Source organism: Arachis stenosperma, chromosome 6, assembly GCF_014773155.1.
Source record: "Arachis stenosperma cultivar V10309 chromosome 6, arast.V10309.gnm1.PFL2, whole genome shotgun sequence".
NCBI classification, from domain to species: Eukaryota; Viridiplantae; Streptophyta; class Magnoliopsida; order Fabales; family Fabaceae; genus Arachis; species Arachis stenosperma.
Genome location: NC_080382.1, coordinates 4,413,968 through 4,430,396, shown reverse-complemented (window position 1 = coordinate 4,430,396; position 16,429 = coordinate 4,413,968). Strand labels below are relative to the sequence as shown.

General features: G+C 33.8%; 2 protein-coding genes across 5 annotated transcripts; both read right to left on the bottom strand.

Annotated features, from left to right (window-relative positions):
- Positions 1-2,175: 2,175 nt before the first annotated feature.
- Positions 2,176-4,194, bottom strand: LOC130936020 (uncharacterized). Its single transcript, XM_057865985.1, has one exon. The coding sequence runs from the start codon at positions 3,729-3,731 to the stop codon at positions 2,751-2,753; it is 981 nt and encodes a 326-aa protein (XP_057721968.1). The 5' UTR covers positions 3,732-4,194; the 3' UTR covers positions 2,176-2,750.
- A 186-nt stretch (positions 4,195-4,380) lies between these two features.
- Positions 4,381-6,188, bottom strand: LOC130933215 (uncharacterized). Of its 4 annotated transcripts, none has more exons than XM_057862766.1 (6): positions 5,929-6,188; positions 5,733-5,837; positions 5,142-5,197; positions 4,981-5,036; positions 4,865-4,894; positions 4,387-4,793 (listed from the first exon to the last, which is right to left on the bottom strand). In XM_057862766.1, exons 1-6 carry the CDS (start codon positions 6,105-6,107, stop codon positions 4,773-4,775), a joined length of 447 nt encoding a protein of 148 aa, XP_057718749.1. In that variant the 5' UTR covers positions 6,108-6,188; the 3' UTR covers positions 4,387-4,772. The 4 variants fall into 4 exon arrangements, 3 of the variants coding, with proteins under 3 accessions (XP_057718749.1, XP_057718748.1, XP_057718747.1); XM_057862765.1 differs by having other exon boundaries at positions 4,391-4,766; XM_057862764.1 differs by having other exon boundaries at positions 4,394-4,769; positions 5,929-6,186.
- Positions 6,189-16,429: the final 10,241 nt, after the last annotated feature.

Genomic DNA, 16,429 nt, shown 5'->3' with positions numbered 1-16,429 from the left:
GAGTCCATTGACCAACCGCATTATGACTGCCTCTGTGGGTAGGTCTTGAATCTCTAAACATGCTTTATTGAACCTTTCCATATAGGCTCGTAAAGATTCTCCGACCTCCTGTTTTATTCCCAGGAGGCTCGGTGCATGTTTCACTTTGTCTTTCTGGATAGAGAACCTCATCAAAAACTTTCTTGAGAGGTCTTCAAAGCTAGTAACCGACCTCAGGGGAGGCTGTCGAACCACTTCATCGCTGCTTTCGATAGAGTGGTCGGGAAGGCTTTGCATCGCGTAGCGTCGGAAGCATCAGCTAGGTACATCCGACTTTTGAAGTTGCTCAGGTGATTTTTTGGATCCGTGGTTCCGTCATAAAGGTCCATATCAGGGCTTTTGAAGTTCCTTGGAACTTTTGCCCTCATTATGTCCTCGCTGAAAGGATCCTCCCCACCTAAGGGCGGCTCTTCTTGTTCGTCACGGGAGTTGCGACCTTTGAGGGAGGATTCTAACTTTAAGAGTTTTCTTTCTAACTCTTTTCGTCGTTCCATCTCATCTTTTAGGTTCTTTTCAGTTTCCTTTTGTCGCTCCCGTTCTTGTTCTAACTGTTCCAGGCGACTGTGGACTAATCCCATGAGCTCAGTTACATGGGATGGTCCCTCTTTCTCTGATTCGCGCCCTTCTGAAGAGTTTACCTTCGGGTTTTTTACTCCAGAGGTGCCTTCCCTGTGTTGATTATCAATTTCCTGGTGGAGAGTGAAGTCCGCATCGTTATTGCCTGTGTCCAAATTCTCTTGCTCAGAATCTGTCTCCACATGGCCTTCTTCGTGGGACCTGTCCGCCATCGGTGGCTGATCTCTCAGGTCCCCAACAACGGCACCAATGTTACGGTGGGTAACCGGAGATTAATAGACTGGACCGTATTTGGCTGGCCCAATCGCCTGCGGATGGTAGTCTCCGAGCTAGTTTGCACGCTGGAACCTCCTTCCGACTTGTGTACGTGGATGAATGGGGGGTGGTACCTGCAAAGACACTCCGATGCTTAAGTTAGCAAGGGTGTGAGCAAGTTTTGAATGTATTGGAACTTAGAGATACCTGAGGGGTGTCAGGGTACTTGTAGTGTGAGCCAATAACCACCGTTGAAGTAGTGCCATATTTTTAGGGTGTTAACCGTCCCATTATCTTAGGGAGGTTAAGATATGGCTCGAGAAAGTGGTTAGAGAGATTTTAGGGGCAGTTACTCATTTAAATGAGTGTTTATCTGCCAGCTAAGCTCCGTCCCGACTTCTTTAGAGCAAGTCGTGGTTAAGACCGATTTTTTAGTACGAAGGTCGGTGCTGATCAAGACTTAATCCTCTGGACTAGGCCTTTCGTTTGGACCTGGACTTTTATTATTGGGTCAGGGTATGAACAGCAGCCTTAGTGTAACGAGGCACGCCCTGAATCTACATTTTCTTAACACTGATCATCATTCTTCTCGTTTGGAAGGAATTTTCGGATCATATGCTGTCATCAATAATGCTATTCGCTGGAGGTATTGCCCCATTATATATTATTGATTCGTACATGAAATATCACACCATACATGACCAAAATTGTTTGTGTTCTATGATATCCATATATTTCATTTCATGTTTTAATTAATTAATATATAAAAGGCAATCCATTGATTCAATGATTTAATAATTGAAATCACAAAGTCCATTCACACCATGTGTTTGCAGCATTGCTGATCTATCTCAACGTGGTTTAGATCTGATTAATGAATAATGATTGCCAGAGAGACTGATGACAAATTTGTTATTAATGTTAACTACTTATAATAAAAAATACTTCTTGAAACAATAAAGTGATTTTACATTAATCTTGATTAATTTGCCTAGCTACTCTATTACTCTCAAACATCATTGATTATTTAATCTCACAACTAACTGTCACTCAAGTGTGAACTTGAAACATGTCTACACACACATAATTCTCAAATAATGACACACATGCAATAAGCCAATAATTAATAAAACTATGACTAATAAAAAAAAATATCTTTTCACTGAAGAAATAAATAAAAACAAGGCAAAACATAATTATTCTCCTTATATTATACGGAGGTAAAATATAAGTTTTATTCAAATCTTGTCTTTGTGGTCTAAATGATTCACTTGTAAAATAGAAAACACAAAGTACTGACAGCTATTAGAAAATACAACCCTTGTATCCAACGCAATAACCTTAATATTTGAACATGAAAGGCATCTATTTCTTAATATGGAAGATAAACAATTCAATATAATATAATTTTGTACAGGTAGAAGAGATGCGTAGTGTATATTGTAATACATACATAAAAAAAATATATTAACAGTCCAACTAAGAAGAATCCAAAGTTGAAGCACCTAAACTAAAAATTAAAGAATATATCAAAATATCAAACAGTAAAATGCTCACAAGAGACCAGCATCACCATGAAGTAAAAACAATCATGTTGAAGGAGACACTGACGTTTCTAATTAGTCCATTTCGTTAGTCGCTTTATTTCGGATCCATGACTTCTTAGATGAATACAGAAAAATAAAAAAAAAAAACTATATAATTTGAGTTATAATTCGTTTGATATTTAAAGATTAATTTTAAAAATGATAATAATACAATTGAAATCTCAAAAATTAAATTGATGCATGATATGGGTTTCAGAACTATTTTGATAATTTAGTTTGAGTTAGTAATGCTTAATTATAGAACCACTCAAAAAGAAAAAAAAAAGAATGAAATTAGTTTTTGGGCCAAGCGTAAAGCAACAAGGAGAAAGCGCCGCCATTACTGGCAGAAGACCTTGCCGACGAAGCAGAGGAGGTTCTGCCACCGTCACTGGTCTCCTCCGCCCACTGCAACACAGCGGAGCCCGGCAACAATCCTTTCTTCATCAACTTCTTCTCCGCACCCACCATTTCCGGCCACACGGTGCCATCGCCACCCACCTGGAACACAAAAACGCCGTGCCTACCACCGTTGCTGCTGTTACTATTTTTGTTGCTTCCGTCATTTTCATTGTTATCGGCGTTGGCCACCCAACTCAGGACGTCCCAGTAGAACTCAACTTCTACGCCGTCTACGAAGAATTTGTCATTCCCTCTGAACTTCCATGCAAGTCTCTTGACCACCAAGCGAAGTTGACTGTCAACTTTGACTCTGAGCGAGCCTCCACTGCATTCAATCTCAATGTCATGCTTGCAACCCATGAACACCGCCCTTGACACGTAACTCTTGCTCCCAAACACGTGCTCTCTCCTCGAAAGCAAGATCGGATCAACGCTTTTCTCTTGTGTGTTGTGGAGAATGTTATAATTAATGTCACCCATGAAGAATTTGATTTTCCCATTGCATGAGATCGCCAAGTAGAAGCACGACTCTGGCTCTGCTGATTTCTGAGTGAATTTCGTCCGGGAGAAGTTCCATTGGAGCTTGATCTTGTGGCGGCGCTGGTTTTGATGGTAGTAGATGGATTTGGAGCCGTGCGGTGATCGGAATAAGGAGAAGGTTGAAGGGTTTAGGGAGATGGTGGTGGTGAATATATCTGCAGCGTAGATTGTTAAGGAGTGAGAGAAAGGGGTTTTGGACCAACTGAGAGTGAGGTATGTTGATGAAGATGACGAGTTGAAGAGTTGAGTTTGGTATATGCATGTTACTACATTTTGTGGCGGCGTTTGATTAGAAGTGGTGGTGGATTGGCTGAAACAAGCAGGGATCATCATCTTTTTTCTCTTCTTTAATTTCTTGAGTTTGTAATAGTTGTAACCATAGATGGAGGAAGAGGAAGAAAGGGAATATATATGGAGTTATATATATATAGAAAAAGATGTTAGTTGGCTTAGCTTGTTGAATTGAATTATTCTGTGATGATTGAATGAGTAGGATGGAAAATTTCCAACTTGGATGCTTGTGGGATTGGTTAGACATACACACAGAGAGGGAAACGGGGTTGTTATGATTTGGATTTGGATTGATGAAATGTTTCAATTTTATATATATGTGTGTGTGATTGGGCAGACTTAACTACTCATTGGTTCATGTTCATGTTTATGATCCCTTGATTTACGCCTTTGAATGATGGCTTCTTCTTAGCTTTATCTTTTCTATTTGTGTTATGCTTGTGAGCTGTGTTGCACTGGCACTTCTCCAAGTCATCACACACCACTGCTCACTTTGGCCATTTTTCTTAAAAGAATGCTGCTTTTTCAAATTATTTTGCTCTCTCAATCATCATATATTCATCTCAAAACCGAGTGGAACATGGGCCCTCCTCAAGAAAAAGGACTGCCCCAATTAATATTTACTACTTTCTCTCTTTCACGCCCAAAGAAAATTATGTATGTTCCTGTCACACAATATTATATTGTTAACTTGTTAAACAATGCTACAATAAGAGACTAATGTTGATGTATACAACAATAGTTATAAAGTTGAATACTTCAAAATTGGATGCTACAATAGCGACTAACGAAAAGTTAATGTTTTTCTTCATTCAAGTTAGCTGAACACAAGACAAGATTCTCCCCTTAAGATGAAAAATAGATTGGACATAAAAATGTATACCCTTTACAGAATATATACACATTTAATGGCACAAATCCATCATATCATGATTCTTCATATATGGATGTGATAAGCTACATAGTTGTGCAGAGGAGAACCACAAGAAATAGGAGTGCAACTAGTCCCAAGAACAATAAGAAAGTAGAGCAAGCTTTCCTTAGTGAAATCATTGACATAAAACTGAGTAGTTCATTCTGCTGTTAGGCCACAAAAAACAGATTCTAATGTTAATAGATCATGACATATTCAATACATAACTAACTACGAAATAACCAAAGACTAGAGTACTCACCTCTACCTGACTTCGGTTTTCATCATCATACTGCCACAAAATACTCAAAAGCAATAATTAGTAGCCCTTAATTCATGGTGGTATATAGTTTAGTTTATTAGTTGCAAAAAACTTACAAGAAGAGGTTTCATCAACTCTTTCTGATCTTGGGAGTATACGGTTTTCATCAAATCTACACATAGTATTGTTAAATTTCAAAGATAATTAAAAGCCTATAGCTGATTAGGTGGTGAATATTCAAATTATAAGGTGCCTATAGCAGATTAATTTTGATTACCTTGGTTATAACGGTCAGTGTTATCATTGCTACCAATATCAGGAACATTGCTTGGCCTAAAGAGAAGCACAAGTAGTGCAATTACTGAAAGGTGAACCTATCTGTCAAAATCAGTAGTAGACTAGATAATGATAACATAATCATTCATGTTTAACTAGTGTTATGTTATTTATTAGTATAGTCATAAGATGTTTTATGAAGCTGTAAGACAAGGGAATTTTTTTAAGCCTCTTCCTATCATCAAATATCATTCCCTTTTCCGTTTTAATTATCATGTTCCTATCATTTTCTGATTGCTATGCTGGATAGATATTGTAAAGGGGAAATTTTGCATTCTCAAAGTATCACTTTTTAGTAAAAGGACCTTATCAAATTATGTCAGTAAGCCTTTACATCCGAACCAGCTAAGTCAGAATTATAGCATCAAGTTCAAGAAAACAGTTTGCAAAAACTTTCTAAGTAGGCCCATCTCATCATATTCACCGTCCAAACAAGCTAAGATTTATTTTAACATTTATGTATTTGTAATGAAAGAGTCTAAAATATTATATAAGATCTTTGTTTCAATATGAACAAGCAAGACAAGGCTACCTGTTTGGGCATGTTAATGATGCAGAAACAGAACGAGCGAGTGTTCTGGTTCTTAGCTGAATGTCTGAAAGCATCTTCCAACGGAAATCCAGGTCTTCATTAGTTCTGCAAATTGGGTGAAACATATATGATTAATACTCATTCATTACCAAGTGATATGTGTAATGTGTTGGTTGGTGCTAATAAATAGTGTTACAAGATGGGTCTAGTGGGAGGATTAAGGAGCAGAGATTCAAGACGATCGAGCTTCACTCCAATGTTCACTAGTATGGATTCAGCATCACTGGAATTGAAATTGAGATTCAGTTTGGTCTCTAAGTCTTCCAAAGAGTTTATGGCCTCTTGGGCTTCTGTAAGCCACGCATCCTTTATCATCGGATTCGCAGATATTTTTGTTTGGCATAAAAAAATAATCTCTTGCTCCTTATTTATTTGTTTGTTTATTATTCATATTGTGGTATGTATCTCAGTACAACACTAATACTAGGTAAGAAACACAAACATGCCTCTCACCGTCAGCATCAGCTGGTTATGGTTATGTTCTTGTACCTTCCTTAAACCAATTTTCTTATGTCTTGGTATTAAGTATTAACAATCGTGTTATATGATATCTTATCTCAACAACTTAACATGCATTTTAAGTGCTTGATCTAATTCATAAATCATGTCCCTCTGAAGACAAATTAAAGCTTAATAAATTTGTTATAAACTTTTTACTTTATCAATTCTCTAGTAAAGTCTCTAGTCTTAGATTTTTTTATATTTTGCTTTTTGTTCTTTTCAGAACCTGATTATAACACAAATGAAGGTGTATGCTAGAGCATCACTTTTGGTGGACAAAATGAAGAGGGCATCAAAACACCATATATTTCAATCACTGGCCAGCAAACAGAGTATGCATTTTTAATATGTATTGTTTAATATATTTCGCTATGTTTATCTCTTACGGTGTTATTCAACATATTGTATTGAGTTATTTAATCTTTGCTTATTACCTATGTGATTGTGTACTAAAAATATAAACATTTTTTGTACATAAATAATTTTAAGAATAACCTACAAACATGGTCAAATAAAAGTCAAGTTCTTTCTAAAGGTATTGGGTAAAAGAATGGAACCCAAAAGAATACTTTGAGAAGTTGAATTTCTCTTTGGTGGGAACTAAATTGATGGAAGTGGATTGGTTGGATTTGGAGTGTAAAGAGCGTCATCTAGTTGAAAGAAAATCAAACTAGATGTCTCTTCACTGATGTCGCATGTCATGAGCTTTAGTTTAACTTGTTGGTGCACGAATTTGCAATCCGTACAACTAACCAGCAAGTGCACTGGGTCGTCCAAGTAATACCTTACATGAGTAAGGGTCGATCCCACGGAGATTATTGGTTTGAAGCAAGCTATGTTTATGTTTATTCTTAGTCAGGATACCAATAGAGTTCTTTAGCCTCGTATAAAGTAAAAAGGGCATAAAATAAATAGTTGTTACTTGTTGTGCAGTAATGGGGAATATGTTGGAGTTTTGGAGATGCTTTGTCCTCTGAATTTCTGCAATGTAATATTCAACTCAATTGTTTGTAAAGCCCGTCTACGGCAAGCTGTATGCAGGGTGTCACCATTGTCAGTGGCTACCTCCCATCCTCTCAGTGAAAACGGTCCAGATGCTCTGTCACAGCACGGCTAATCAGCTGTTGGTTCTCGATCATGTTGGAATAGGATCCATTGATCCTTTTGCGTTTGTCATCACGCCCAGCAATCGCGAGTTTGAAGCTCGTCACAGCCATTCAATCCTTGAATCCTACTCGGAATACCACATACAAGGTTTAGACCTTCCGGATTCTCAAGAGTGGCCGTCATCAATTCTAGCTTATACCGCGGAGATTCTGATTAAGGAATCTAAGAGAAGCTCATTCAGTCTGATGTAGAACGGAGGTGTTTGTCAGGCACACGTTCATGGATTGAGGGAGGTGATGAGTGTCACGGATCATCACCTCCTTCATAATTAAGCGCGAATAAACATCTTAGATCGGAACACACACACGTTTGAGTGAAATAGAAACAATTGCATTAATTCATCGAGACGCTGCAGTCCTCACCCCCAACAATAGAGTTTAGATACTCATGCCGTCAAAGTGTATATAATTCAGATCTGAAAATGTCATGAGGTACAAGATAAGTCTCTAAAAGTTGTTTAAATAGTAAACTAGTAACCTAGGTTTATAGAAAATGAGTAAACTAAGATAATTGGTGCAGAAATCCACTTCTGGGGCCCACTTGGTGTGTGCTGGGGCTGAGACTAAAGCTATCCACGAGCTGAGGCTTTTCTTGGAGTTGAACTCCAAGTTATAACGTGTTTTGGGCGTTCAACTCCGGATCATGACGTGTTTCTGGCGTTTAACTCCAGACAGCAGCATGTACTTGGCGTTCAACGCCAAGTTACGTCATCTATCTTTGCGCAAAGTATGGACTATTATATATTTCTGGAAAGCCCTGGATGTCTACTTTCCAACGCCGTTGAGAGCACGCCAATTGGACTCCTGTAGCTCCAGAAAATCCATTTCAAGTGCAGGGAGGTCAGGATCCAACAGCATCAGCAGTCCTTTTTCAGCCTAACTCAGATTTTTGCTCAGCTCCCTCAATTTCAGCCAGAAAATACCTGAAATCACAGAAAAACACACAAACTCATAGTAAAGTCCAAAAATATGATTTTTGCCTAAAAACTACTAATATTCTACTAAAAACCAATTAAAACATACTAGAATCTACATGAAATTACCCTCAAAAAGCGTATAAAATATCCGCTCATCACTTGTGAAAATCAACTTCCTAACTTTCCAGTTGAAAAGACTTGAACTGACAGGAATACTTAAAGAAATTTGGGATAAAATGAGTAAACCAAATATCAGACTAAAAACTATTGAACAATAGATTTTCTCTTCATCGTGGTTTTACGCTATAAAAAGGACTTCAAGCCACCTCTGTAAAAGACCTTCTTCTAGACCTTTCTTATCTCTGAAACCGAGAAGCTACAAAATCCATCTTTTTCTCTCCCCAAAATTTCTCTCATTGTTTTTCATTTCATTCATCACCTTCACAAGTAAAAATTGGCATTCGGGTGTTTCACCATAGCACTCGACAACCATTAACCAGCCTCTGTCCAGTTTAAACAAAGCTCATTCATCCTCTTGTGATATTAGTAGAGGTCTCAAAACTTGTTCTTCACCTCTATTTCTCATCGTTAGTTCTTGTGTTGCTTATTCGTCATTAATAGAAGTGTTTTCCTCACAAGTATACTTATCATGAATCTTTCATCTTAACTATTTTTTTACGCTTAATCTATTTTCCATAAAACTCACCCGAATCACTACGACTGCGGATTATATGTCATGAAATGGTTGGATGTCATTGATCCTGAAAAAATAAAAAAAAAACACATGAAAAATTGGAAAAAAAGTATGTATATTTAAATATAGTTGATTTTTTAATTCTAAATTAAAACAGATTAATAATTTTCTTTCAATTGTAGAATAAATTTAAAGTTAATCATTTTAAATAGGAATATGCTTTACGGGTTCTTTTTGACGAAACAAATGAATTGAAATATAAAGTCATTGAAGAATCTGAAGTCATAAGATTCTCCAAGCTATATGTCTATTTGTAAATTATTTAATATGGTGTCACACTGAAATTAATTAATATTAACACATAAAACTCTTTATCATAACATCATTACAGAAAATAAAGCTGTATGTCATTACATTAATAGAATAACACCGAAATTCTACAACTACAACACCAAATTTAATTCTAGTGAACACTAAAAAATGTTGATATTAAAACCCAAATAAAAAAATAAAATTTATTATTCAACAAACACAATAACACCAAATGTCATTCAAATTAAAACCGAAAGTTCTATCTTATTGCATTAAATCTCTGAATTGATAATTCATAATTTGTCTGTGATAAAGGCTTGAATTTGGCTACGTCATTGATCCATCATCTAAAAAGTTCAATTGCAAAAGTTAAAACATATATTAGCACAAGTATTTACATGCAAAACTTCAATTTTACCTAATCAAACACATCAATTTTACCTCATTAACAGCTTTCTTTTTCTTTTTCTTTTTTTTTTGATGCATTTGCGATTTATTTTTCAGTATGTGATCTCAGTCTAATTTTGGGACGTCATTTTGTTCACACGTGGTGGGTTTTAAAGGTTGTTAATTTCATCCAAAGAAGCATCTTCATGTGATAACAAGTATTTTCCTTTACTTTTAGCTTTATGTTCTTGCATCTCAACCATCACATTATTATAAGTGTGTTGCAGAATCGTAGTCAACTCATTCGATTCTAATACAAATTCACATATATTGTGTGACTGAAACACCAAATCTCCTACTTCTTGGATTCAATAAAGGTTCATCATGGTTACTCTTGATATGTGTGTGCATTCTTCTTACATTCTTACTCTAACGTTCCAATATATATATATATATCTCGGTGCCACTTTTTCTAGTCGCTCAAAACTTAATGCACTCAAACAATAACGGCACAAAATGCCTCTTCACTCGAATAATAAGCATTGGCATTTTACTTCATATGTCGTGAAACCTAGAGCGGATTTTGTCGATCTTATAATACAATTCACCTTTCCTTTAAATTGTGCTTGAATTTTCCTGAACTTTGCATGAGTATACACGTGCTGAAATTGAGCTTCTATTGATGACTTTGTTGCATAAGGTATAATAGTATGAAAATTTTCAGCATCAGATTATTTCTTTTTGCTCTTTGCTTCCTAGGCAATTATCATATTATTTCACAAATTGAATCAATGAGATATTGCATGTCATAAACTTGTTAAAAAAAAGCATGCATGCTCTCACTCCTTTGTGTGCTTCTCATCCCACTCCAAAAACGATGATCTAGATATGTTGATATCCATAAATGCCAATCTTCAAAAAGCTCTAAAAAAAATATCAAAACAGTAAGTTAGACAGCACAACACCCAAAATGTACATAATTTTGCACTGCTATTACAATGCAACAACACAAAAATATCTAATAAAGCCATTGTTATTTGACAACCACTTATTGTCTACAACACCATTCTTCGTAACAAAATCATTCCAATTTCAAATGCATCTTTTGTAACAAAGTTCCAAACAACATGACTCGTCTTTTGTTAAATTTCTTCATTTCTCTTGTAGCTATTTAATTTCTCTGGAATCTTCTTCATAATATGCCAAATACACCACCTATAAATTGTAGTTGTCATGCAAATCTCAATAGTCTTTTGCATTGACGCACATTGATCGGTATTCGGTAAGAATGTCTTTTGAAGTCTTTCTTCCTATGCAACGAAGTTAGCATTCAAATAACCACTTAAATAATTGAATATTCTCATTTTTCACCAAAGCACATCCAAAAAGTGTAGAATGACCATGGTGATTCACACCAACAATAGAACCAAAAACCAAATTATACCTGAACTCAACAACACAACAATGAAAATCAGATATGCACCTCTAAAAACACAACTATTTATAATTGACACCAAAAATATTTTAGACCAACACAACAAAGTCTCTGTTTGTATTATAAGTGGTATGAAATGAAACAACATCACCAAAATACTCAAAAGCAGTCAGCTTCGTCCATCAGCCCAAAAAGTATTTTTAATTAATTCACCAACCTCAAGTTCAAGCTCATAAAAGAAGTTTATATTATTTTATTTCATTTTGAATAAGTATGTCCCAAATTCTTTGGCATCATCTTATTCAAAAATATTACGACCTTCTCTTGTAATGTAATTTCTAACATCTTTTTCAATAAATTTTAGTTCACGATAACAAAGGATTGATATGTCTTACTTGGCCTAATATCAGCTTCATCGTTATTCTCAATTTTGCGACGGTCAAACATGTTTAGTTGCCTATGTTGTTTAAACATCTCTATTTGATTTGGACAACATGCATGTAAATGATCCAAAACAACTTTGGAAATAACCCAAACACCAGTCTCCTTTAATATATGTATATAAATTCTTGCACGATAATTTAATCCTGTTGATGGGTTTATCTTCTCAGTAGGAGATATATTGGATTTCCATTTCCCTTCTCTATTGCATGTAATTGGTTGATTTTTTATTTCATTTTCCTTCCTATTTGTATTTCTTATTTTGATAGCAAAATCTGTAACTTTAGTATAATATTTGTAAAATTTTTCAACTGCTTCAATTGTTAAAAATCATCCTAACTTTTGGTACAAATTACTCATTAACATCAAACAAAAACTGCAATAACACAGAAAAAATACCATTATTATCTCAAAACAATAGCAAGATCATTCATATTTGACATCAAAGAATTTTATCAACTAATACTTAAATAGAAATCACATAAAACTAAACACACAACCACTAATGCCATTTAGCACTGAAATTTAATGAACAAAACACCAAATCATTAACACTGATCTTCACAAACTAATCCCAAAAAAAAATGAACTTATCAGTACAATGCCATTCTTTATTTGGAAAATTCCGAAATTCTCGTTAAACGTAACATAAACATATTTTCACAGTCAAATTCAAAATAATTCAAAATTCATGGATCAATCAAACTCAAATCTTTAATCAACAACATTAATTTTTACTAAGATAAACGTAACAAAAACTAACTATATTTATTCTCTCAATCAAACTTCGTCGACTACATTCGATTGAAAAAAAATCATCCAACTCACTCTGGTTCAACGTAATCAAACTTGCATAATCCAACTTACCTTAGTTCAATGGACTCGAACTTGCATCATACCCGGGGCGAAACTTTAGTTTGACAATGGGGTCATAGCCTCTCAAATTTTTTATAAAAAAAATAGTAGTATTTCTCTAAAAAAATATAGTTTAATTAGCTTGGCTTAACTCCTTCACTTTGACATGAGGTATTCGAGTTCAATTTTCATCTTTTGTATTTATTGAATAATTTTAGTTTTATTTCTTTTAGTTTTTCAGAGTATCTCCCATTTCAACAAATTAAGGATTAATTTATCGCAGTACATAAATAACTTGATCTTTGGATTTGGGCCAAAGGTGGATTTTGACATGTTAAAAAAATTTGTTGGCTTTTTCCAGAAAACACATCAAAATTTTTCATTCTATTTAAAGAAAAAAAATCAAATCTAGAAAGATTATATAACAAAAAAAGGATAAAAATCATAGTTAAATCCTTGCCAAAAAAAAATTCATTGCCTTTGTTCGTAAAGAAAAAACACCCAAAACAAGTTTTTAATGGTGTTAGTTATAAAAAAAATTAAGTATTTTTTATTTATTTAATTTGATGTTATTTTATATTTTATTATTTATTTAATTTAATTTTTATATTATATAAAAATATTATAATATTCAATAAGTATTAATATTATTGTATTTTTATACATTGATAGAAAAATTTATAAGTTATAACTCAAGAAGTTTTAATCTTTAAAGCTAAGTTTTGAGTTTAAGCAATTATATTTTTTCGCATCATCTTTATAAAATTAGATAACTTTTATATTTATTTAATTTAATATTATGTTATATATTTATTAATTCCTTAATTGAATGTCTTTTGGCTAAAAAAAAATATTCAATAAATATTATACATTTTAGTAGTTATCTTTCTAATTTTTTTATATATATTTTACAAGATATATATTCAAATTTTTGTATAATCATAATTATGAAAAATCAAAGAATTAATGCATTTTTCAAAAGAAAGATTAACGTTCAAAGAAGGAGAAAATATAAATTTTACAATATCAACATTTATAGATAATTTTTCTACTTCAATAAATCATAAAAAAATTAAGATACAACTTTTAAAGATTTAAAGAGTTGCATTGATGAGTTTAACCTTAATGTTGTGCAACTAATTTATTCTACAAAAATACTTATCCTGTTATCCAAAACATGAGAGATGATAGATAGAAGAAATTAATAAAAAATATGAAATCATTTTGTGAGTAACATGATATTCTAATTTTTAATTTAACTACTTATGCAGCAAAGTAAGGATGCTCGCGTCATCAAAAATGTCATATTACAGTTGAGCATTATTTTAGAGTGGAGATATTTTTAGTCATAATTGATAAGCAATTACAATAGTTGAATAGCAAATTTAATGATCAAGCATTGAATCTACTAAGTCCGAATTCTACTCTCATGCCTAAGAATGTTTACAAAAATTTTGATATTGCTAAAATTTCTACTCTTGTTAACAGTTACTATCTCGAAGGCTTTATTGAATAAGAAAAGATTAATTTACCTTTTTAAGTTTAATATTTTATTCTTGATGTTCATCTACATCCAAAAATAAAGATTCTATCAACTATTCATAAATTATATAAATGTTTAGCAGAAATAAAAAAATGTATTACTTAATTGATAAATTGATTCGTCTGATATTAATTTTTTTTAGTTTTTATAATTACTATAGAAAGATCATTTTTAGTAATAAAAATAATGAGGACAAGGTTAAGAAATAAGATGGAGGATATTTTTTGTAGATAATTTAATTATTTATATTAAAAAAATTATTAAAAAATTTAATTCTAATTCAATTATTAAAGATTTTAAATCATTCAATACTCGAACAATACTATTATAAATAATTTTATATTTTTTATCTATATTGTTTATCTGTAAAATTATTTATTTATTATCTTATTAATAACATACTTAAGAAATAATTATATTTATAAATTTTATTCTAATATAAATATTATTACGTAATTTTTATGTTAAATTTTTCGTTTCTTAATTTTTTTCAAGTTCTCCATTATATCATACATTATTTGTTCTTAATTTTTTATTTCAGATCGAAAACGAAAACGTAAAAAAAGGCAAAAAATGCAGAAAAAATAACAAAAATTTAAGAAAGCAGAAAAAAAAAAACAAAAAATCTGCAATAAAATTACAAAAAAATTAAAAATTAGTTAGTTAAAATTTTGGTATAGCACATGAATGAAAAATAAAGGGTTAAGTATGGTTTTGGTCCTAAAAGTTTTTTGTCAGAATCGAAATCGTCACTCATCTAGTTTTCGATTTAGAATCATCCTTAACGTTTTTTTCGTATTAAAATCGTCTTTTTAAATAAAATTTTTAATTTAATTCCTAAACTACCCTTATTTTAATAAAAAAATAAAATTAAAAAAATAAAAAAACGCATTTTGGAAGAGGGGGCAAAGGAAATGCGTTGGGGGTGGGGGGAGGAGAAAGGAAACGCGTTGTGGGTGGGGGTGGGGGAAAAGAAAACGCGGACGGGAGGAGAGGAGTCTATCGCCATAGCCGCCGCCACCATCCGACACCTACATCGTCGTCGGTCCGTTCACGAACTGCCACCAGAACCACGACCAGAGGAAGACGTCACCGCCTTCCCTTCATGTATCTTTCTGCCGCCACCGTGGAGTGCGTCGCCAGGAAGGGGAGCCCGAGCTGCCGATCTACCCAGTCGTAGAGTGTGTCGCCGCCGTTCATGCATGCTCCTGCTACCGCTGTCGCTGTCGCCCACGAGCTGCCGGTGGTCCTGTTTCGCCTTCTGCATCTGCTTCTTTGTGCTTTGAATTTATGGTTTGTGCTTCTTTGTTGATTTGGCTTTGTGCTTGAATTTGTTAATTTGGTTTTGTGTTGATTTGTTGCTTTCTGTTTCTGCTTGTGTTAAATTTGTGTTGATTTGTTGATTTTCTACTTCTCTAATGATGTTGTTATTCTTGGAGGTAGAGGTATAGGTGGGAAGTGGGGGGTGGGAGAAGGGGAGACGGGGAGGGAGAGGGGGAAGGAAAAAGGAGTGGGGGAAAGGGGAGACGGGGGAGTGGATCCTCTCCAATGAGAAAAAAATTGAGAAAAAAATTGGATGGTATCCAGTGTTCAATCTAACCATTCATTGTGCTCTCTCTCTTATTTATTTCTGGTCCTACTCATAGAATCAAAGGTGATAGATCACACTGGATTCTATCAATTGTTAAAAAAACTGGAGAGGATCTTTTCTCGGAGACGGGGAGAGAGAGATGACGATTTTAATTCTGACGAAAAACTTTTGAGACCAAAATCATACTTAACCCAAAAATAAATTATAATAATTTAATTGAACTTAATTATCTAAAATACTTCATCGCAGAGTTTTTGAAATAAAAAATCTGATTATGATGATAATGAATGATAATTGGCATCGCACATTCCCCATTTAGTTATTTGTTCGCGGTTCTTCATGTCTCATTCCCATCCTACACCCTGGCAAGTGTGGCAACATTGTACACCATTAAATTTACGAAACGTGTAAATGTTTTTTGTCCTTTAATTAATTTCATACACCATAAAATCAACAAAAAAAAAATGAGAAGTACATTTCACTCATTCATTTGTAGAATAAATGATTGTATGGCATAACTTTAAGGGTAAAAAACCATAATAAGCCAACTGGCTCAGAAAATTACGTAAATACGCCAAAGCAAAAATCGTTACAGTAATAAACCAGATCGTATTTTTATATAATTCGAACCAGGTTGGTTCGAACTCTATTAGTTAGTAAATCGAACCAGGTTGGTTCGAATTATGGTTTTTTTTTTGTTAGTAATTCGAACCAGCCTGGTTCGAATTAGTAATGAAGGTAATTCGAACCAACCTGGTTCGAATTATAGAGAGAGAATGTCTGCATGTAATTCGA